The following is a 22,227-nucleotide window of genomic DNA, read 5'->3' as shown; positions in this document are numbered from 1 at the left end:
CATCCCGGATCCTGTGCCCGTGAGTATTCTCAATTGCCAGTGGATTCTTGATCCCATGGCCCCCATTTACAAACTCCAATTGCACTTCTGCGGGTAGTCCCAGCTGCATTGTTGTGATAAAAAGAAAAAGAAAAAAATTATTCATTTTAGTGAAAAAAAAAAGAGAAATGCGGGCTTTTCGCGCAGGTTTTGTGCTTTTTCCTTGTAAGAAAGTTGGCATACAAATTTTTCGATTGATTTCAGATACACAACAATTAGCAAATTTATTAGATTTTTTTAAAATATTAAATTGAAAGATGTTTTTTTTTTCCTTTTGGTATCGAGGCCTTGGAAGAGGGTTTATCCACTCATAGGCTAAATAATTCAATTTATTCATTTTAATCCATTTTTCATCGAATCGAATGGATTTGGGAAATTTTTATTAAATTATTTTGAATTATTTAATTATCAATTTTTATTTAAAATTAGTTGTTTAAAAAAAAACAGATACCAATTAAAAAGACAATAAACAACAAAAAAACATTTAAAACGTAAATTTAGAATATTTAAAAAACAATGAAAAATTTAAAATTAATTTTTAGAAAACTTTGGTAAAAATTATGGAAAATCTTGGTGGGAATGTCATAAGAAATTTCTTCCCGATTTCCTGTGTATTCCAGTGGAGTTTCCTTGGATTTTGAGTCCAATAGCAATAGTTTGAGTGTTTCAAACAAACATACAAACAGAAATTCATAGAATGCAAAAATATTAATTAATTAAATTTGAATCACATTTCATCTGCAGAAAATGCAACATTTTCTTGAACTTCGTGCACATTCCAGCGACATTTTGATTTTTTGAAGCAAAATTTAAAAAAAAATCCCAAAGAAAAGCAAATCGTTGCTGGAATGCAACGAAAGAAAAAGAAGTTTTCCAAACTGGCCTTAATTTTTGGGAGTAAAGAATAAACCCTCCTTTTGTGTGTTGTGTTTGGCCACATGAGAAATCAGCGGAGAAATTTGATGCTCACCCTTTGTTGCAACAATTGCATTTTGGTATCGCTAATTAACGGTGACGTCTCCCGTCCAACACTTACGGACTGGATGATGGGCTTCGTATCCGGTGGTGTGGTGCCGTCCAACGACGTCACCCCACTCGCCGGCGACGGTAGCGAAAGGTTGCTCTGCGAATCCAGCTCAATGTTGGGCTGTGACGCAAAGTTCAATTGCACTGGATGTGACTGGTGTTGATCGGCATGCGGCAGCATTTGGTGGACGTCGCGCTGCGACTGCTGCTGATAGCCGGGTGGTGGGTTATTCTCCGGTGGATGGTGGTACACGCCCTTCCCATTGGGCATTACCCCGAAATTCCGATCGTACATCTGCCCCCTCCCTGGGCCCATGATGAAGTTCTCCGGGAAGGGTTCGAGGCACGTGTCGACGGGTGTGATGGATACGGAGTCAGGTGTGAGGGATGGTGTGGAGGAGAGTTCGAGTTCATTGCCAGGGCTGGGTTGATCATCACTTGGGAGGCGCTGGAGGAACGATGAGAGATCCACGGCGTCTGTTAAGCTGTCCAGGAGGGCATGTTCAGCTGGTGAGGAGAAGGTGAGTGTGGCTGTGAATTGCAGTGGATCCACCACGTTCCCTGACAAATCCACCATCATTGAATCGCTGACGTCGTAGCCGGAATAGGAATTGGGCAGGAGATTCGCATTGAGTGACAATTGATCCATTTTGGTGTCATAATCGAGATCCTGCTCATCCTTCAGGTGAATCCCGTAGGCTGCATTCTGTAGCATTGAGTACTGCTTCCCACCGTGTGTCGTTGTGTCCGTGTACCCACCGAGATTCGTCAATTCACTATTCCCGTCGCAATCCATGCTGAGATTGCCATTCATGAGGTACCCATTGGGGCCAATGAAGTTCCCATTGGCCGCATTGTAGGCATTCATCCCACCCTGACCACCTTTGAGGCTTTCATAGAAGGGTGGCAGGGATCCCGTTGGTGGACTATTTGGCCCATAATTTGAGCGTCCATCGCGTCCACCCATTCCACCTCCAGCTCCTCCACCGCCCCCACTCACACCACCTCCTCCACTCACTCCATTCCCACCGCCACTGGCTCCCCCAGCTCCGCCTGAGGAGCCACCAAAATTGATGGATCCTCCACCATTACTCGTTCCTTGGCCACCCTGTGACCCATTGCCGCTGTTCACGGAGCGTCCGTGCCCCGCAGCTGCTGACATGATGCCGTTGATCTTGCCCAAACCACCAGCACGGTGGAAGACGCGCATTGAGAGAAAAGGGCGAACCTGCTGAAAAGAAATTAATTTACAATTTTTTATGCAAATTATAGAGATTTTTCTTTTAGTTTCTTTTAATTATATTTCTTAGGGTAAACTGGGGTAAATTGGCTCGCGTGGGAGTTGTGGGAAAGCTCAAAAAATTCAAAATCTTTGAAAAGACTTAAAAAAAAACGTTTTATTTTAAATATTTTAACCCTTTCAGGTCCATCGGGTAATACGCTGACCTAAAGGCTCAATTTTGAAAATGTTTCATTTTGTATAGTTATTTTATGAATATTAAGTCCAAATTAGTACAAAACTATATCTTTACAATCCCTGATCATTTTATGACCACAAAAGGCCATCCCCAAGGACTCAGAAAGGATCAGGAAGGACGAAAAACCGAGTTTTGAGTTGGGATTTTTTGCTAAAAATATCTTATTTGTGCTCAAAGGAACCCCCAAAAAATATTTTTAGTTCAATCATCTCACTAGATTGATCGTAGATCTGAAAGGGTTAAAACAAAATACCCCTAAAAGAGCTTATAATTGAAGCCAAAGAAAAGTTCAAATTTTAATAATTTAAAAAAGAATAATTAACTCTCAATAATTTCCCAAAGAATAATGATTTTTATCTCAATTTCAGAAAACAATGGGGGCATCATAATTTGTCAAATTTTGTGGTAGAAAAAAAAAGAGAGAAAAACCTTGACTTTGGGATTCAATATGGAGGACGTACAAGAGAGGCCAAGGACGCCGAGTTTTTTTTTCAACGCGTAAGATAAGATAAATCTTAGTACATCTACTCACCACAATAGCGCTGCGTCGTGCTTCGCGGGATTTCTTTTCTGCTTCGCGCTCGTCAAATTCGTCTGGACGCTGCTTGGGGATGTGATAGTCAATGGGGTGCTCCTGTTCGGGCTCTAGGTGTGCCGTGAGCATAGACAGGGGCACCTTGACGTCTGTGGGATCGTCGTCTTTGCGCTCCGACCCTGGGGGGCACTTTGTGGTGGGTCTAGTGGGTACCAGGGATGACTGTGGCTTAGTTGATGGTGTGCGCTGTATCACAGAACATCGCACCGCCGCCTCGGGTGGCGCTGGGCTGGCTTTGCTATCACTACCTGATGCAATCACCTTCGTGGCCGTCGTGGAGAGATTTATTAGCTTCTCCTCCGGAATGATGGGCTTCTCCTCCACCAGCACCACCGATGATTTGGTCTCCTTCTTATCTTTGCGCTGTAGCCCCGGCTTTGGGTACTCCTTCCGTTCGGCCTGTGTTAGAATGTGACTCCTACTTCCGTAGGGGATGTCTCCGCCCAAAATTGATGAGATGAAACGTCGCGGGAGGGGTCGATCGGGGGCTTTCTCGCTACTCTGTGCCTGCTGTACGCGATGTGACGATGTCTCCGGAGCAGGTGGACTCGGTGAGAGGCGATTTTCTTCCGCAAAGATGTCCCCAACTGCAAATGAAAAGGAAAGAGAAAAGGTAAGATTACTCACGAAATTCCTCATTTTTTTTTCTGGGATCATCTCGCACTTTTTCTGGCCACAATAATTTCTAGATGAATCATCTATTCCCAACCTTGCACTTGCAATGATCTGCGCAATTTCATGGCGCAATTTGGAATGATTATCCAGTCCACAGGAAATCTGGTTTTACAACCAATAATTCTGGAATCTGGATCTTTCTTATCACCCAGCTCGCTCGCTTTTGCAGGGACATAGCTATTGTATTTCATTAAAATCTCATGTGAAGCAAAAGATTGGAGATGAATGAATTTGGTGTTATTTCAGTCGTCAATTTGAATTATTTAATATTTTCTTTTTAAGATTAGTTTTGAGATCTAAAAAAAATGTAAAAGAATAATATATTGGTTTGTCCAATATTTACACGGATTTCTAACCTAAGATATTTACATAAATTCAGTACAATTTTGATTTTCTGTCTCATTTATCCCCATTTAATGTAATGGTAAGAATGGGTGGTATTCTAGGATAGAGACACCTTTCAAGATCAAGATAAAAATCAAAATAAAGACCAAGACTGTCGGTATTCTACTTTACGACGAATTATCCAGAAAAGTAAAATCAAAATTTGCGTTATCCTACTTGTCAGTTTCTTGGTTTCAGCTTCGCGCCAAGAAAACTTTAGCGATATCTCTTTCTAACGCATTAATTTTTTATATTGCGCTTTCTCGTTCACTCTCGGATGACAATTGAACGAAAAAACACTTTATGGGAATTTCTTCCTTATGACCATTACATGCAGTAGCCTTGATTGTATAATCTCGGCTATTATTCCCAGGCATTATTGCTCCGGGAATGGAATGTAGGTATATTGTCAGAGAGTTGCTTTCTGCCTCCAGATTATGATAATTTGGTGGTAACTGTACCCACAAAGATGGGTATGCTACTGAAAAATTTTGAATTTTTCGTAGGAATCATGGTCACTTCTTCTTGCAATTGATGGAGTGACCTTCGGATTAGGGATCTCATCCCAGGATTGTCATATCCTGGGATGCTGGTGCAAAAATGTTTGTTTTTCGCCGGAATTGTGGTCACTTCTCATTGGTAATGATAAAGTGACCTCCAGATTGGGGATCTCATCCCAGGATTGTCACATCCGGGACAATCCTGGGATGCTGGTGCAAAATTGTGGGTTTTTCGCCGGATTTATGGTCACTCCTGATTGGTAATGATGAAGTGACCTCCGGATTGAGGATCTCATTCCAGGATTATCAAGCCCTGGACAATCCTGGGATGCTGGTGCAAAATTGTGGTTTTTTCGCCAGAGTAGTGGTCACTCCAACATTACTAATGAGAAGTGACCATAAATCCGGCGAAAAACCCAGAATTTTGCACCCGCATCCCTGAATTGTCCAGGACTTGATAATCCTGGGATGAGATCCTCAATCTGGAGGTCACTCCATCATTACCAATCAGGAATGACCACAATTCCGGCGAAAAACCCACAATTTTACACCAGCATCCCAGGATTGTCCAGGATGTGACAATCCTGGGATGAGATCCCCAATCCGGAGGTCACTTTATCATAACAAGGGAGAAGTGACCATAAATGCGGCGAAAAACCCACAATTTTGCACCAGCATCCCAGGATTGTTAAGGATGTGACAATCCCGGGATGAGATCCCCAATCCGGAAGTCACTTTATCATTACCAATGAGAAGTGACCACAATTCCGGCGAAAAACAAACATTTTTGCACCAGTATCCCAGGATATGACAATCCTGGGATGAGATCCCTAATCCGGACGTCACTCCATCAATAGCAAGATGGAGTGAACACAAATCCGGCAAAAACCCGTCATTTTGCATCTGCATCCCCTATTTGTTCAAGAGTTCTCATATCTCCCTAGCGAATTTACTTTGCCTTTACCTCATTTAAAAACCAAGTTTTCAGGCAACCTCTGAACAGTCTTGGAATTTCACATAAATCCAAGACATTTTACGTTATAATAAGACCGTAAATCTCTATCGTAGAATACAGAATCTTGGAATATTTTTATCCAAGCCTCTTTTGACAACTCATTTTGTAAATCTTGATTTTGATTTTGATTCGTATCTCAGAATACTAAAAGTCTTGGAAGTTGTATGAAGAAACAAGATTTTTAGGTTATGGTTTGACCGTAAATCTCTATCTTAGAATACCAAATTTTGAAATATTTTGAATTTCCAAGATTATCCTGAGAATTTCTTGGAATTTTAAAGTAGAATACCAAATCTTGGTTTTTTTCTTTATTTTGATCTTTATATTTATCTCAGAATACCGCCAAATGTTAGGTTAGGTTGTTAGAAATCCGGATAAATATTGTACAACCCAATATATTTTGTTTTATAAGAAACTTTAGGAGCAACTAATAAGAATCTTAACCTTAAAAGTTTTTACAGATTTTTACGTTTTTATTGTTTTTATTTTTGTTAAATTTATCATGGATTGATTTATTTTCTAGTTCTTATTAGATTGTCTTTGAAAATATTTCTTTTAAATTGAATTCCTTCTGTCACACTCATCATGGAGAAGAAACTAATAAATCATCTTACAACACATATCAATGCCAAACGTGGAATATCAATTTCTTAGTCCAATAGGGGAAAGATTCATTTCGGGTTTATCACCGAATGCGATCAATCATTGTGCCCAAAATCACCTCTTCAGAGCGTAAAACTTTTAATTAATGTAACAAATATTTCCTAAAAGAACTTTTTTTTAAATCGCGTTTTTGTGATCAATTAACAAGAATTTTCTTAATCGTTCTTCAGTGTGGTTGGTGTTTTTTTTTTGTAAATTATTCTTCTGCCAAGAGTGAGTGAAGATTTCTTTTAAATTCATCTCTAAAAAAATATTTATTTCTCTGTCAATCTTCCATTTTATCCCATTTACCAACTGATAAGCAGATGGATGATTTTTTTTTAAAGAATTCCTTTCATCAGCAAAAAAGCGCAAATTCAACTCATTTGTTGCATCAACACAAAGAATTTTTTGTGAGTTTATGAGCAAAAAAAAGTTGATTTCAGAGTTCACAGCGCAACTTTTATAAAAATATCTACATTTTATGCCCAATGACAAAAAGTTTTATTCTGAACTTTCTTACTTTTGGAAGTTCTTTTTCTCCGAATGGAATTTTTTTTATTTATTCTTCTCGCGTTTTTTTGGCATGTTTTCAGTCACCCCGCGATCCAGAAAAAAATGCCATGAGTCAGTTTTATTTTAAAAAGAATGTGGATGAAGCAATAAAAGCTCCTCCAGAAAGTTTGTTCAACGGAAAGTTGTTTTTTTCTTATTAATTTAAAATGAATTTTGTGAGGAGTGTTCTTGGGAATTAAGCTGAAAATGTTGCAAACAAAGCTCTTGATTTTTTTTTGTTTGAGAGACATCTTAAAAGCCAAAGTGTAGCAAAATCTTTGAAAAAGATCACACAAAAGTATTATTCTGAATCAGACACCAAAAATACTTTTGATTTGTGAGTTCTTTTCATTCTTTTCTTGTTGGTGAATTTTTGGTATGAAGATTAATGTGGAATTGGGATTAAGAGTAAGATTTCGGGTTACAGTGAATGCCTCGTATAACGACAGAGAGCTTTGTTGGTTAATCTAAATATTCTTTTTATTTTAGTTTAGTTTGAGCCCTGAAAAATTAATTTTCCTTTAAAATCTTATAACTGACGATTTGTGAGCTAAAAAAAAAAGTTTTTTAACAGAAACGACTTCTTATTTTATTTTGTCCTAGTAATGAAAAGATTCGATTATTTACTTCTAATGGAAACTCCTTTAACTCATCTAACAATTTTCCATACAAAGCTGGCCAAATCTCTAATTCACGGGTAATTATTTCTTACAAAAACGATCTTTTTTCGATTTTTTCACATTTCTTCTTCTTCTTCTTTTTTAAAAAACTTCAGGGCCGGACGTCATTTCGACATCCACACAGCCTTTTCACATTTCAAAGGAAAGAAAAAAATATGGGACAACCCAATATATTCTAAAAGTGTATGACAAGTGTTTGAATCAAAGGATTTATAAGAAAAACAACGCTATTCTCCTCAAGTTAAAAATATTTTTCCTGACACCATGTCTAAAGAAAACTTTAATGAGAAGCTCATAGATATTGCTACACCACCAGAAGCCCCCAATACATCATCATCTGCCTCCACTTTTATTGAATACCCGAAGAAACGGATGTCATCAGCAAATTACGAGCAAGAGACTCCCATTGCCAAGAGAAATCGAATACAGGACCCATCGGGAACCTCTTCTAACCCCAAGACTTGGCAAGAACTACTCCTTAATGAAGTTTCTCTGAATCCGGAAAGCGCCAAATTGTTCGTGGAGGCAAATGAGTTGAAAGGAAATGGAGGGAAACTCTTCAACCACTTTGCAGACAATATAATGCAAGACAACTTGACTAAAGGAGAGCTCATTGAAGCCCTAATAAGGATGTATCGAGCCGGTGAGGAAGCTGTGAGTGCCAGGACGTTGATGTATGTATCGGAAAGGAATGTGGATGTGAGCAAGAACCTCCAGGAGCATTCGGAAGCATTGATTTCTTCCATCACGCACGCTGTGGATGAAATTAAAGCTGTCAAGACTGAATTGGAAGATACCCTGAAGACTGCTAAGGAGTTGAATCATGAAGCTTCCTCTCTGAGCTACAATTTTTTCGATGCCAACTATCAAAATATCCCAGTTTTGTACAACGCTGACAATGATACGTTCATTACTACTCTCGAGGATATCCCCCAAAATCTGAGGGATTCTCTCAAGAAAAGCATTACGAAGGCTACAACATTCACCGGTGCAAGAGGTCGCAAGGAGTACATCTTACGTAATGGACTGGCAAAGTTCCTGAAACTAGGTTCCCCTTCTTCTAGAATGTATAAGGTCTAAGTCTTCCTAATCGCTTTGTAACTTCTTAAAAAAATTCAAAATCTTCTGAAAGCTCCGTTAAAGCTTATGTACAACACTATGAGCGAAATAAATAATTCTCTGGCGAAAAAAAATCATTTTCTCACGAATATTTTTAAAACTAGCAATTAAGAAGATGAGAGAAAAAATCCAGAAATATAAAGCACGCATTGTGGTCCAAACGTGTCTTCCTGCCCCGCGCAATGTTGGCCAACAGAAGAAGAAACAGAAAGCATACATAAATATACATATATTGCTATGTACATTTATATAGATAAATTCGCAAATAGAGACGCTCCGGTGGCCGAAAAGCCTTGAGAGTGAACCTTCATAAACTCTATATTTTTTATTTGCCAAACACACCGGGTAGTGGATGTAGGAAAAAATTTAGATGTTTTTTTTTATCAACGAGCAATCGAGTTTTGCGGATTGAGAATCAAAAGTTAGAGGTTTTCTCATCATTATAGCAGTTATTTCGCGCGCGCGATGTTGGCGCGAATAATTCATTTGGGCGCAGTTCATTAACCCATAGACGCAATCAATATAAACGATCACACCCGGAGATTTTTCTTCCTAAAAATCACGAATTGATCAATATTTTGCGAAAGATTTTCGCGATGGGGAGAAGATTTTATTGGGATGTTTAATTTGCATAATTGATTGCGGGCGTTGGGGAGAGAAGTAAATTGATTAGAGAAGAAGGAAAAGAGCATCTACTCTAGTTCTTATTTCTTTTATTAAATCAATGGGGGGATGGCTTTACATGGCGAAAGGTTATTCTGATAAGATGATATTATCTCAACAACATGAGGAAGAAAAAGAATTAAAAATGCTTCTTAATGGGGGATTTATTATAAAACGATTTAACAAGCGAAAAAGTTGTTTGATTAATTTAAATACAGAGTGTGTCAATTTAACTGATACAGAACCAGAATTTATTTTACAAAGAAGTTGGGAGCTTGATATGATTTAAGCTCTGAAGTCTACAATAGATATTTATTTTCAAATTCTATTTTAAAAGAAATCCTTTTCCAATTAAGCTAAAAATAATTCTTTAAAATAATCATTTTTCTAGACAAAAGAATCAGAATAAATTAAATAAATTAAATAAAATTAATCAAGCAAGTCAAACAATTATTTTTTTTGTCCACAAAGCCTCTAAATCTTTTTCTTTCTAAAAGTTCTTTTGTAAAGAAAATGAATGGCATATAAATTGTCTTCTACTTCAATTCAATACAGAAATATTATGTAGGATTAATCCGTAATGTTGTGCTGCAAAAAAACTAATTGATTAAATCTTCAGAAGCATTAATCTTCATTGGGTGTAATTAATCAAACGTATTTGGATGGAAAAAAAACACCAAAATGTGACACATAAATCGACTTTTGAGCTTTGCAAAAAAAGCTCAAAAGCCAAATAAATTCTTTATGCTAATTGTTTTAGTTTTCCGCACCGCTTTAATTTCTCTTTGAGGCGATTTAAGATAACAAAACTGCGGAAATAGAAAAAAAAAACTTTTTTTTCTACAAATTCAAAGTGTTTTGTTTGAAGGAAAATTCCGGAAATGGAAGGCATAGAATTTTCCTTTTTAACAACTGAATGAAAAGATTCTCCTTGAAGAAGCGCGCGATTGTTTGCATGAAAATTGATACTTTTTTTTTTACCGAAGAACAAACACCACATAATTTAAATTAAACGTTCTAACGCTCTGATCTTATCGCACGGCTCAAGTGCAATTGCCTGATTAATGTTCTGAATGCACTCCCGAGAGTTTTATTAGGTAGTCTTAAAGCCACAGGTTTTTTCAAGTTCAGGTTTAAGGCACGTGGGTTGGATAATTGGAAAATAATTGACCGATTTGCATTAGAGGAAGGTGGGGGAGATTAGTTCTCCACAAGATTAGATTAGCGAGGTGAGATAATATCGTATAGCTGAATGGACACGGTTGATGCTTTTTTTGGGGAAATTTGTCACGAAGAAAAAATCATAAAAACATTTAAAAAAATTATAAAAATACCTACATATATAGCACAAGCAAAAGAGCAATAAATCATATACACAGAAAAGCAATAATAATTTCTTAATTTACCGCAGAACGCGAACGCAAAACATTTCCTTAATGCGGATTTCCTGGGCAAAAGAGAGCAATATGTATACAAAAGTATACGCGCGGTGTGGTTGAATTCTCAAGGATTTTCACGCACTGTTATTTAATTGAATCATCATGTCTCTTTAGCATAGGATTGTATGTTGTATTTTTAAATAATAATCAGCTGATTGGTAACAAAATATCACCCAATTAACATTTTCTTCATTCAACGTGGTGTTGGGTGCACGCAATTAAATTGAGCCACCTTTTTGTGAGTCACACCGTTTTTTTTTCATATCTCCCCAATGGGCTGATTTATAATGTTTCTTTTTTTTCCCACCAACAACAACACACCGTGTGTGCTACCCATTCCGTACACCTGAATTAATGCGTTTAACCTTCAGGTACTCCCTCAACAATACCGAACCGAAATTGAAGCAAAAATTTTTGCTAACCTTGAAGTTCCTCTTTGGGTCTTTTTACCTCTCTTATACTTTTTATTGTCTCTCTTCGTCTTTATACCTTTTCTGACTTCTCATCCATTTTGTGCGAAAAATCATTCCTCTGCTTTGATTTTTTGTTGTTGTTGCTGATGTTGTCTTCTCCCCCGAACGTGATTGACGCTTAACATTTTGCAAAAGAATTAAGAATCAATACCGGACCGATACTTTTATGTAGGTAAAGTCTCTACTCGAGATTAGCATAGAATATCACATCAATTATTCATTTTGTGGTTGTCCTGCCTTCCTCTACCCTTCTTTGGGGCATGATTTTATTAATTTTCTTTTTTTCTTTTGAGATCTTGGTTAAAGAATAAATCCACACAGATCCAGCTATCTTCCTGTGGAGATCTCTGAGGCAGGCCTCTTTCGCACCATTTTCTCAATCAATTTTTTTTATTCTTTGACGAATCATTGCGAATTGTGGATTAAAGTCTCACAAAAAATTAGAACACTTTGTTCTTTACATATAAAGAACATTAATGTTGGTAGAATTGGCGTATTCTCAGCATGATTCGGAACAGTTAAAGGACAAAGAAAAAGCTCTTCTAGTTGAAAAAAGCTTTTTTGTTACAGAGAAAATAATTTTTTGAAAAAAAGGAATTTTCTTTTCTATAAAATTATTTAAAAAACATTTTTTCTTTTATCATTTAGCTGTGATTTTTCATATTAAATAATTTTTTAGCATTTGGAAAAGGACTCTTCTTTGCAAAATTCCAATAGGAAATTTCTTTTCAAGCTCGTTTGTATTCTCGCAAAAAATCCTCATAAATGTTAATTTCTTTCGCTCTAACACAGAGTGTTGCAATTGAACTGTAAGCCTAGCGTTCACCTGCGTTTTGGGGCGCCTAATCGAATGTCTTTCTTGTGTGTCTTTTATGTGTCTCTTGTGCTAAATTGTCGTATGTCTAAAGCGCGTATCGTACGTGCAAACGATTAAGTATCATCATCATTATCATTGTGACAAAACACTGCAATTTATGGGCAGCTTTGAGTCTCCGGCTGGGACTTCTGGGCACCGTCCTGGCAGATGGGACTGCGAATTTTCGGCTGGAAAAAGGACTGGCGGTCATTTTTCACGGCACACCACAAATGCCGATGCGCGCAAATCATGTGCGAGTCACGCATTTGGTCATCATGCGTGTGGCTCCGCTTTTTTCTCTTTCCTCGAGTTCTTTTGCAAACTTCTTTTGCTGCCAATTTGTTAAAAAAAAATTGTATTTTTGCCTGAATCTCTCTCAGAGATCTTTCCATCCGTGATTAGTACATCGTACCATTCCCCAAGAATCTCTCGTGGGATGAAGGAGGTTTTACAGAATGATTTGGACATTTAAAGGTTTGCAAATTCCCTCTGGGTCTGCACATACATACATGGAAGACGCATATGGCCAAAAAGGGAGACCCAGCAGACAAAATATGCCCCAAGAACGTTCAGTTTGCTGTTAAATTAACAATTTTCAATGTACATCTTCCTTGAAAAAATTCTCCCTCCCCGAAGAGAGAAAGAGCTTTGTTTGTCCCTGGTTATATATACATTTTCACAATGCAATGTAGGTATAACGCCGCATTATATATAATGGCATACAATCATTATATTGGCTGTATGGACAGCAATTGTTGCAATATTTATTTCTCATTATACATTCGTGCAAAATGCACCGCGAGGATGGAAACGAACTTGAAAATGCGCCGAAGAACCGGTTTTTGATGAAAAAGCCTCAACATACATATGTAGGTATGTATGTATGTAACAAAAGCCAAGCAGAGTGCTTAACAAAAGCACACACACCGTACGGATTGGAATCGCGCTTTTTTCGCGCATTTGTTGTTTATTTTTGCATTGTTGCCGCCGCATTTTGCAGAAGAAGCCGCGCGCGCACACCACAAAACGAAAAGGCAAACCACATTGCATAGCTGTACAGATAGTAAGTCTGACCATGGTCTGACCTGACGACTTTTTATGGCATACATTCTCTCCTCCCTCTGCGTGCATCTCGTGGATACTTCTTTTATTATATTGCAAATTCCCTCTTCGTTTTCAGATTCTGATTTTCTTCTCTTCCCTCTCAGCGTGTCTCCTTGTTGGGGCTACAACATCACAAACAAAAAGGCAAAGAATCCCAAATGGGAGGCTATATACAAATACAAAAAAAAAAATAATCAACTTGAATGCAGTTTGACGCCAACGATTTTTACGTGAATAGAAAGAAACCCCTTCTACACCTTTTATTTATTTTCAATTCACTTTATTGGGAAGAAGAACAGTTGGACTATCTCTCCGCACAATGCTTTTTCCACTGTATCATTAAAGTTCTTCTTCTCGAACTTCTACTCTTTTTCAGATCATTTCTCTTTGAAAGCATATTTTGCAAAAAGAAGCAGAAATAAAAATTAAATATAGCATGGATGGAACAGTATAAAGCGAAAGAACGGTAAGTAAAACTTACGGGCTGTGATTCTTTCTTTGTCAGTGAAAAGTGAAATTGCCTGAAAATTGGGGATGGGCAAATTTTAAGGAAGGCTTTCTCGCGTACCGAATCACAGCCAACGCGCAGAGAATTTGTGAAATGCCTTAATCATGGGCGTTGGCTGTGATTCGGTACGCGAGAAAGCCTTCCTTAAAATTTGCCCATCCCCAATTTTCAGGCAATTTCACTTTTCACTGACAAAGAAAGAATCACAGCCCGTAAGTTTTACTTACCGTTCTTTCGCTTTATACTGTTCCATCCATGCTATATTTAATTTTTATCTTTGCAGTTTATATATATTTATCTTTTCATTTTTATATGTATATATATAATATATATATATATATGCATTTATATATATTTTACTTTACTTTTATATGTGTATATATATGCATTTATATATATTTTACTTTACTTTTATATGTGTATATATAAAACGCCCCGCTTCGCGGGGCGTTGGTCTTATGCAACTCAAGATATGACATGTTAACTTTAAAACGCGATATCTCCGGAACGGCTACATAGATTTTCTTCATTTATGGCATGGTGGTAGATATTATAGCCAACTATAACATATCAAAATATGAAGCAATTCTATAAAGCGGTGCTCGAGATATTCATCGAAAACTCATCGAAAATTTTGTTTTCGATTTTAGCGCCACTTGCGGTCAATTTTTGAACTTGCAATGTTCCGAGCAGTTGTAGGGCTCATTAATATCTTTCATTTGACCCCGGGTTGATCAAAATCGGTCAAGCCGTTTTCGAGTTATGGTCGATTTTCGATGAAAAATTGTTGCGGCCATATTGACTAAACGGCTTGACCGATTTTCGAAAATGAGGTATCGTTGGAAAGCTCTTTATGGCCCCTACAACATATCAAAATTTCAGATTTTTAGCTATTACAGGGGCTGAGATATAGCGAAAACAAAATTTTGAGGTTATTCAAAATGGCGGACGCGTGGGTGGGGGGTGGGATTTGACTTCATAATCGGATGTCTTCCAGTTGATATATGAACTTTGCCGTTGACCGCAAGTCTCTATCTATTACCGTTCTCTTGTAATTCTGCAAAAGGTTCCGGCCGGCCGGCCGGCCGGCCGGACGGAAAGATTTTTGGCGCATACGTTTTTTGGAATGTGGGGACCCTAATTCGTGCTCATCCCAAGTTTGAGCCCGATCTGACGACTTTGCATTTTTGAGTGTACACAGAAGCTGTGCTTCTTTGAAGAAAGAATCACAGCTAATTCTTTGAAGAAAGAATCACAGCTAAAATTCTTTGAAGAAAGAATCACAGCTAAAAAATGAGGGGAACCCGATACGAGTCATTTTTCATTTCTTTCACGGAGATTATTCGCACAATAAAAGCCGCCTGTCTTGCCATCATAAATAACATTAATTTATCCTATTCTCCTGACTTTTCTCAATACATTTTTTTTGCTTTTTGTATTTTATTCACTTGACCATCAGTCGCGAAAATTTGTGGCCAAAGCAGAGAAGAATTATATACCTACATTGTAAAATTCAACGACATGCATTCCTCACAGAGAGAAAATTTTCAACCATACGGAGTCAGAATTTCAATTAAACCCTCACATCTCCTTGTCTTTCTATGCGTCTGTATTTTATTGGTTTAGTAGCAATATTGTTCTTCTTTTGAGGTTTCACGGAGGTTCAATCAAGGAATATACAATTTGTGAGAAGGAATGAAAGAAATTTTGTCAATGCAGTCAAATGAAAATTATAAGAAAAACATTTAAAAATTCTTTTGAACGAAAATTTATTAAAACCGATTAATTTGAAGCAAAAACCTGATTTTATAAAAACAAGAAATAGGAAAATTAATACAAAATGATTTATCTTCAATTTTCTTTAAATTTTTTTTTATTAAAACCCTTAAATTGCTTCAGAAAGCATAATTTTTAAGCTCTTTTGTCAATTTTGATAAATAAAAGATTTTCTTTGTTTTCTTAATTTTCCTATTGAAATTATGGAACGTTTTTTTTTTTTTAATATTTTTCTAAAATATGACTTTTCTTAAATAAAATCTTTAAGAATAAAATTGAAAAATCTTTGCACCCAGTCCAAAGTGTCCTAAATCAGTTAAATAAAGCTGTCTAAAACACTGATTTTTTCAATATCAATTCTTTTCGAATTGTTTGCATTCTATGACAATAGAATTAACTAAAATTAATAAATAGAAATAATAAATAGAATAAAGTAAAAAATAGAATTAACAACGTTAATGAGAAATAAAATCAGAAAACAAATAATTCTTTCAAAAGTTGCCTCGAATTGAAAAAGCATTTTGAGTGTTTTATTAACGTTTTTTTTATTAATTGATAAACTACCTACAAAACGAATAATAATAATTATTATTTTTTAATTAAATCAGCTGTTTTGCCTCAAATTGCTCAAATTAGTCGATTTTGAAATTTTTTATTCAAAAGAACTTTCAAAGACATTTCCATATATCTAAAGTTTTAAAGGTTAAATTTATGATTTTAATTAAATTAATAGTTTAATCTATTTTTTAAGAAATAAATTATAAGGAAATTGTCTTCGTTTGATTTTTAAGGATTGAAACCCGTTAAAAATATCAACATTTGAACTTCAAATCACACAAAAATTCATAAAACTAACAAACAAAACTATCTAAAAAAATCAACTCTCATCTAAACAAAATAGAACCAAAAAAATTTCCATCAGAGAACAGAGACAATTCATGGGAGGCATAAACCGCATCACAGCCCTAATTTAGATTGTTCACCGCGTGGACAAAGGAGATAAAAAATGTCGGAAAAACCTCATCCTCCGTGGATGTAATTAATGGATTATATTGTATCTCGTCTACGCGGTGCAAAATTACAATTCACACTGAAAAGTACATTTAACTCTGTGAGTTGGCACAAAATTTAAATTACAAGTAAAATATTTACCAAGAGTTTGTGTTGAAAGAGCTTTTTACATAGCCCAGGCTGTATAGTGGCTCTCCATGGCGTGTAATTGTATATGCGTCCAGTACGCGTAATACAGCATTTTACATTATAAATTATTATATAAAATAAAACACTACCGGATATATGCTTCGTCATTCTCGCGCGCAAATGTACATCCCATGTGATGGAAGTGGATCAAAGGGGCAGGAGGGCTTTTCATCAGTAGCAAAAAGAGGTCTACGGGTTGGCTTCTTTTTCGCGCACAAAACACTCCAACATTCTCCCCAATGGTTTATTCAGAGAGAAGAGGACGAATGTGGGGGGCAATTGCATTCTGACGATCAGTGGTGCTTAGGCGGTGAAGAGCCCAGGAAGATGGGATGGTATAAAATGGGGAATTTGTGTTATTCTTGCGCAATGGGTGGAAGGGTAAAAAAAGACACGGGCAATGCTTAAACAAATCCCAATCACGTGATGATTGTTCTACCGTCAGGAGAACATAAATTATTCATTTTCACGATTCACCAGCAATGCCAGCAATATAATAAGCAACATAGGGTCTAACATTGCTATATATATATATATATATATGTATGCTAGCATACTGTTGTGGGGCTACAACCACACATCATAGAGGGAATGAATTGAAAATACAAAATAATAATCTAAAAGTGTCTGCAGGCATGCAAAAATGGGTGCACCATTATAATATGCACACAATTCGCACTGTAATAGGGATGAAATGCCCCTCGGGGAAAAATTCCTCTTGTTATGTGCTTCTTGCACGCTGCATGGCTTCTGGGGAGAAAAGCGCATGGACACGCAAGTCTCACGTAGCCGAAAAATTCAAATCCTTCCCTTCCTTGCACCTTGATGTTTCAATCGCTATGAAGCTAGCACCTTACAGGATGCAAAGCAAAGCAAGAAAAAAAGAGGAACCACTCTAAAATTCAAATTTAGCTCTTGCACTGTGACCGCCAGGTAATTCTCTCGCCTGGATGATATGTGGTTTCACCCCTTTTGTGCCCCACCATCCCTCTGGGGCACATCACGCCTCAATATGTGACGCCATGTGCATCTGTTCTCCACTTTTTTTTTCTCTCTCTCTTTGAAATCTTCCCTACCTGATCAACCCATTCTTTTGCACCAAAATATTATCCCCGAAATTTTTATATATTTTTAATGAGCAACCCAAAGGGGTAAGACAGCGAAACCCATAGACAGGTGCAGATCATCGGACGATCAATCAAGGGGATCGTGTTTGAATGTCATTAAGGTGCGCGCATTTTAATTCTAATACCTTTGCTTGCGCTTTTTCGGTTATTTTTGCCGCATATTGAAACTTAATTCCTCCCCGAAGAAAAAAAAAACTCCGGTTCCCCTTAAATTGATTAGGGGCACGCCGTGTCTGGCTTATCTGCATACAAAATTGCACACAAAACCGCGCAATGAGTGACGTTTGAATTAATTTCTTAAATAGGCTCTTTATTTTCTTTTCTTTTTGCTTCTGCCAACATTTGCGTAAAGGGCTAGGAGAGCTTGGGGCGATGGGAGAGAAGTAGTTAAAGTAACATAGAATTTGCATTAAATTTAATAAATTCAAATGAACAATAAGAGTGATGTTTAGGGGTTTCTTGTTGAAGTTTATGACTGAAATATATTTCAAACGGTGTGGTTTAGTTGTTTATTTTAAAAAGAAACTTATAATAATAAAATTTCTGAAGATATTTAAATAAATCGTTTAAGAGTTTAAAATGCCTCCACAAAGTAATTTTCTCACAATGAGGTGAATTCTGTCAAAAATCTTTTCTTATAATTTTTGGGAGTTTAAAGATTATTTCCATTTTATGAAAAATATTGCAAAGTTTTGACAGTTTTATTACTTCTTTAATCGTGAAAGAAAAAAATACTTTTCAGAAATTTCTTTATGAATTTTTTAAAAATATTTTTTTTAAATCAAGTTTCCTTTTTTTATAAAGAAAAACACGATTTGAAAATATAAACCGTCAAAATCTTGCAACAATTTTTTTCGATTTCCTGATTTTTAAACGAAAAATTCCTGATTTTCTCTAATAATATAGAAAAGTAAATATTCCAATCCTCTTTAATGTTTCTTCTAATATTTTTTGCAATTACATGTATCAAGAATTGCCAACAGTTCAATTACCCCTTTCTGTATTTTACACAAAAATTCACATTGAATTTTTCCGCAAGACAATTAATTAATTTTTATGGATGTTTATCAACTGAAAAATGTTCATATTAAATATCAAAACAACACCACAAAACTCCTAATATTCATTGCAATAAATGAAAAGAAGAATAAAGATATAGGCCCACGCGAAAAATGCAAATTTTTTCATTTTAAAATGCGTTTTGAAATAAATAAAATATTCTTCTGATATGTTGGTGGAAACTTCTGGAGCACGAGAATGATTTTTTTTTGCTTTTTTTTTTTCACTTGAATAATTCAGAGTGAAAGAAAATTCTCGATAAGTTACGAAAGAGAGAATATTTTTCTGGGTTGAGCTGCGTGATAAATAAATGAATTGATTGCCCCAGAATCTCACTCAAATATTACTTTCCTTATATCAGCTGTGGTGTGTGGCGCAGAAATTCAAATTCCCGCCTCAAGCACATTTTGGAAAGTAAAGGCAAAACTGAGAATTTTCCATGAGATTACGAGAGCAGTGATGGCAAAAAAGGTTGTTATTGCAAGAATTGAATTGAGAATTAGGAAATCGTGTGACGTGCTCTTTTTTTTCTGCGCATGAAATCCTTCCTCGTCCGAATATAATATTCTTTATAGGCGATTTGTGTGTAAACAGATCAGGGATGGATGGGTTTTTCTCTGCGATCGCAATGTAAATTATTAAAATGGCCAAACAGAATAATTTTCAGTGATGTGATTTGCCTACCAAATTCCTTTTGATCGTTTTTGCATTTTAGGAATAATTTTTTAGGGAGTGAACTCACGCGAGGAGAGCTTCTCCAGCGCACATTGACATAGTAAAAATGCGGAGGGAATTTTTTTTCGTGTTGCAAAATAGAAGAAAAGAACAACAAAGTCTCAACTCTCCATTTTCTTATCGACGTTGTATGTATACCTCGTTTGTCCCCGCAATATATTGAACCTAATTCTCCCCTCGATACATATATGGAATGAATTCATCACGTTTTGCATTTTATCGATGCACACACGATAAACACGCCAGAGGATTATTTAACATTTTGTTAGCTTGTCTTGTAGGAAATATTTTTTCAATTAATTGCGCTCAAGATAAGAAATCTCTCGTGAGTGAGAAATTGATGAAAAGTGTTTGTTTTTTATTGGAACTTCCGCGGATAAATCAATTTTCTGAGGTCTCACTTTTCTTCCACCTACAATATTTCACTTTATTTATATTCCCATTGAGCTTTTGAATATATTGGAATATAAATCACTGCAGGTATTTGTGCTATCTGTGAACTGTAAGCTAACTAAGAATAATTAAAACTAGGTGAATAAACTCCGGAATATTTCATTGAAAAATGTCTTGCAAACCCATAAACACATTTCCACGTACAAAATAATGCAATTAAGGTATTTAACGATATTTTTCATGAAGAATTGTGGGAGGTTCTAATGGGTTCTTTTGGGCTTTCTAATGAGAATTCCCAATACCCGCCTTAAGGAAGGGAATCTCAAAGAAATACCCCCAATTTCCTTAATGAAAAACACAAAAGCATTAACAATAAGAATCTCAATTGTTTTGTGACAATTAAAAGACAATTAAATTCTCTTTAATATATTATAAATCTCCTCTCTTTGAACTGTTCTATTTCCCTATGAAGAAATTCTCATATAACAAAACATTAACCTATGTTGGGAAATGTCTACAGCAGACATCATACAAAAAGGTCTACTAAAGCTTGTGGAAAATTTTTAATACCCCTCACATGTTACTTTTGTATAAAATTTTAAATGAGATTATTAACCTTATCCTAAGGTCAATGGAGATGCTTCATTTGCAAAAATATATCTTCCCGTTATATGTCTTGGGACGTTTTTTCTCTAAGCCATATTTTTAAATAAAAAGAACACGAAAAAAAGTATCTTTTTAGCTAGAAAATAGAGGTGCAGAAAAAACTCAAGAAGTAGCGTGTATAGTCATAAACACGCCATAGTGTCCATTAATTAGGAAATGAGTATCCCGAAAAAAATAGCATGTTGGAGTGAATCGAAGAGCTGAGATTTGGGAATTTTCAGTTGTAAAGGCAAAAAAATGTCTCTCTAATTTGTCTATTTCTGACAATTTAAGTGGTTATAAGAGTCTAAGCAATTATATCTCGTAAGAATCAACTTCTTTTGTTCTCTTTAGGCATCGTGAGGGAACAATAAGATGCTCAAATTCTTCCGTTTGAAATACTTGACGTCATTTGCTCCAAATGGAAAAGTGGAGGTGGCTCGTTTTTTTTGCAAGGAATGTCACCTTGCATGTCACAGGGTGTAATGGGACATTAGTTATTAATTTAACTTTGAATTTATTGTTGCTTTTCAACTATTTGGGTGTATAAAACTGAACAGATTAAGATAAATCTGAAAAGGACTAAAAATTGAAAGTTATTGCGTTAATTTTTTACGTATTTTCACACGTTATTCGACTATTCCTGGGATTTTTGCTATAACTAGCTCTAAGACATGTCACGTGACATTCAGACACAACTGATTGATTTTTGGAAGATGATTTATTCGTTTTATGTAGTTCAATTTTTACTTTTTTCTTGCAATTTTCAGAGTAAAAGAATTAAAAAAAAAGAAACTTTCTGTTTAACTTAACTTTGCATCAAAGTTCAATCCTAGAGCAAAACATAATAAAAATTCCATAAACAATTTATTTATGTAAAAAAAGTTTAAATGAATAAGAAGAAGAACCTAGGTTCCAAAGAAGAGCTCTGATTGGTTGATAAATTCAAAGTGTCGTTATATTTTAAATTTTCTAACCTTTCGACTTCTCTGAGCTTCTTCATCAGGTCCAAAAAAAGAAGATAAATAATTAATAAAAATAAAGAAAATTCTAGAAGATACCACACCGCTCATTAAGACATTCATTTCGCAAAAGTCTCATCATCAACATCACACATCGTGGAATTATTTCATAAAAGAAATGAGTGGGTTTTTTTGCAAACAATGCGAGCCCGAAAAAAAAAGCTTCAAACTTACAAGCAACATCGTTTGCATATGCCGGCAGAGTGAGAGAACACACCTCACGCGATAAAGCGTACACTGTATTTTCGTTGCGTCTCAACCTTGAATCATTTAATTGAACTTTGAAAACTCGTGAAGGTTACACTTTTTTCACCGTTGCTCGCGTTCAATTGTCCGATTGAGAATTTTTCAATCATTTCTTCTTCACCACACCATTCGGGTGGGCATAGCCAAATTGCCAATTTGCATAAATTTGATTTTTAAAGACAAACCACCGTCGCTAAATTGGCAGCTCATTGTTGTGCTCATGTACAACGCTCAATTTGCATGTTTCGTTACATAATTATATATTCGGGGGGG

At 36.0% G+C, this 22,227-nt stretch overlaps 5 protein-coding genes across 9 annotated transcripts in view; 3 read left to right on the top strand and 2 right to left on the bottom strand.

The window, feature by feature from the left end:
* The window catches only part of LOC129791241 (fatty acid synthase-like), a 1,176,504-nt gene that overhangs the window by 257,856 nt on the left and 896,421 nt on the right, over nucleotides 1–22,227 (top strand). The gene's annotated exons all lie outside the window — the stretch shown is intronic.
* LOC129789856 (glutamine-dependent NAD(+) synthetase) overlaps nucleotides 1–22,227 on the top strand; it is a 932,624-nt gene that overhangs the window by 13,976 nt on the left and 896,421 nt on the right. The gene's annotated exons all lie outside the window — the stretch shown is intronic.
* LOC129789960 (pupal cuticle protein) overlaps nucleotides 1–22,227 on the bottom strand; it is a 1,201,887-nt gene that overhangs the window by 320,551 nt on the left and 859,109 nt on the right. The gene's annotated exons all lie outside the window — the stretch shown is intronic.
* LOC129789846 (transcriptional regulator ovo) overlaps nucleotides 1–22,227 on the bottom strand; it is a gene marked incomplete in the record, with an annotated part of 32,145 nt that overhangs the window by 1,562 nt on the left and 8,356 nt on the right. Inside the window, 3 exon segments of the mRNA XM_055826921.1 lie at nucleotides 1–103; nucleotides 1,076–2,296; nucleotides 3,076–3,725. Of these exon segments, the coding sequence (XP_055682896.1) occupies nucleotides 1–103; nucleotides 1,076–2,296; nucleotides 3,076–3,725 (1,974 nt within the window).
* LOC129789950 (titin-like) overlaps nucleotides 3,283–22,227 on the top strand; it is a 54,121-nt gene continuing 35,176 nt past the window's right edge. The window contains exon 1 of one of the 4 annotated variants that reach the window (XM_055827087.1): nucleotides 3,283–3,751. The gene's annotated coding sequence lies outside the window, so the exon portion shown is untranslated. Of the gene's footprint in view, nucleotides 3,752–6,392; nucleotides 6,589–6,752; nucleotides 6,768–22,227 lie in introns of those variants that run through there. The other 3 variants (XM_055827085.1, XM_055827086.1, XM_055827084.1) reach the window with 3 other exon arrangements.

The sequence above is a fragment of the Lutzomyia longipalpis genome, chromosome 2 (genome assembly GCF_024334085.1).
Source record: "Lutzomyia longipalpis isolate SR_M1_2022 chromosome 2, ASM2433408v1".
Taxonomy (NCBI): Eukaryota; Metazoa; Arthropoda; class Insecta; order Diptera; family Psychodidae; genus Lutzomyia; species Lutzomyia longipalpis.
Note: the sequence above shows the minus strand (reverse complement) of the source record. Positions and strands in the feature narration are given on the sequence as shown.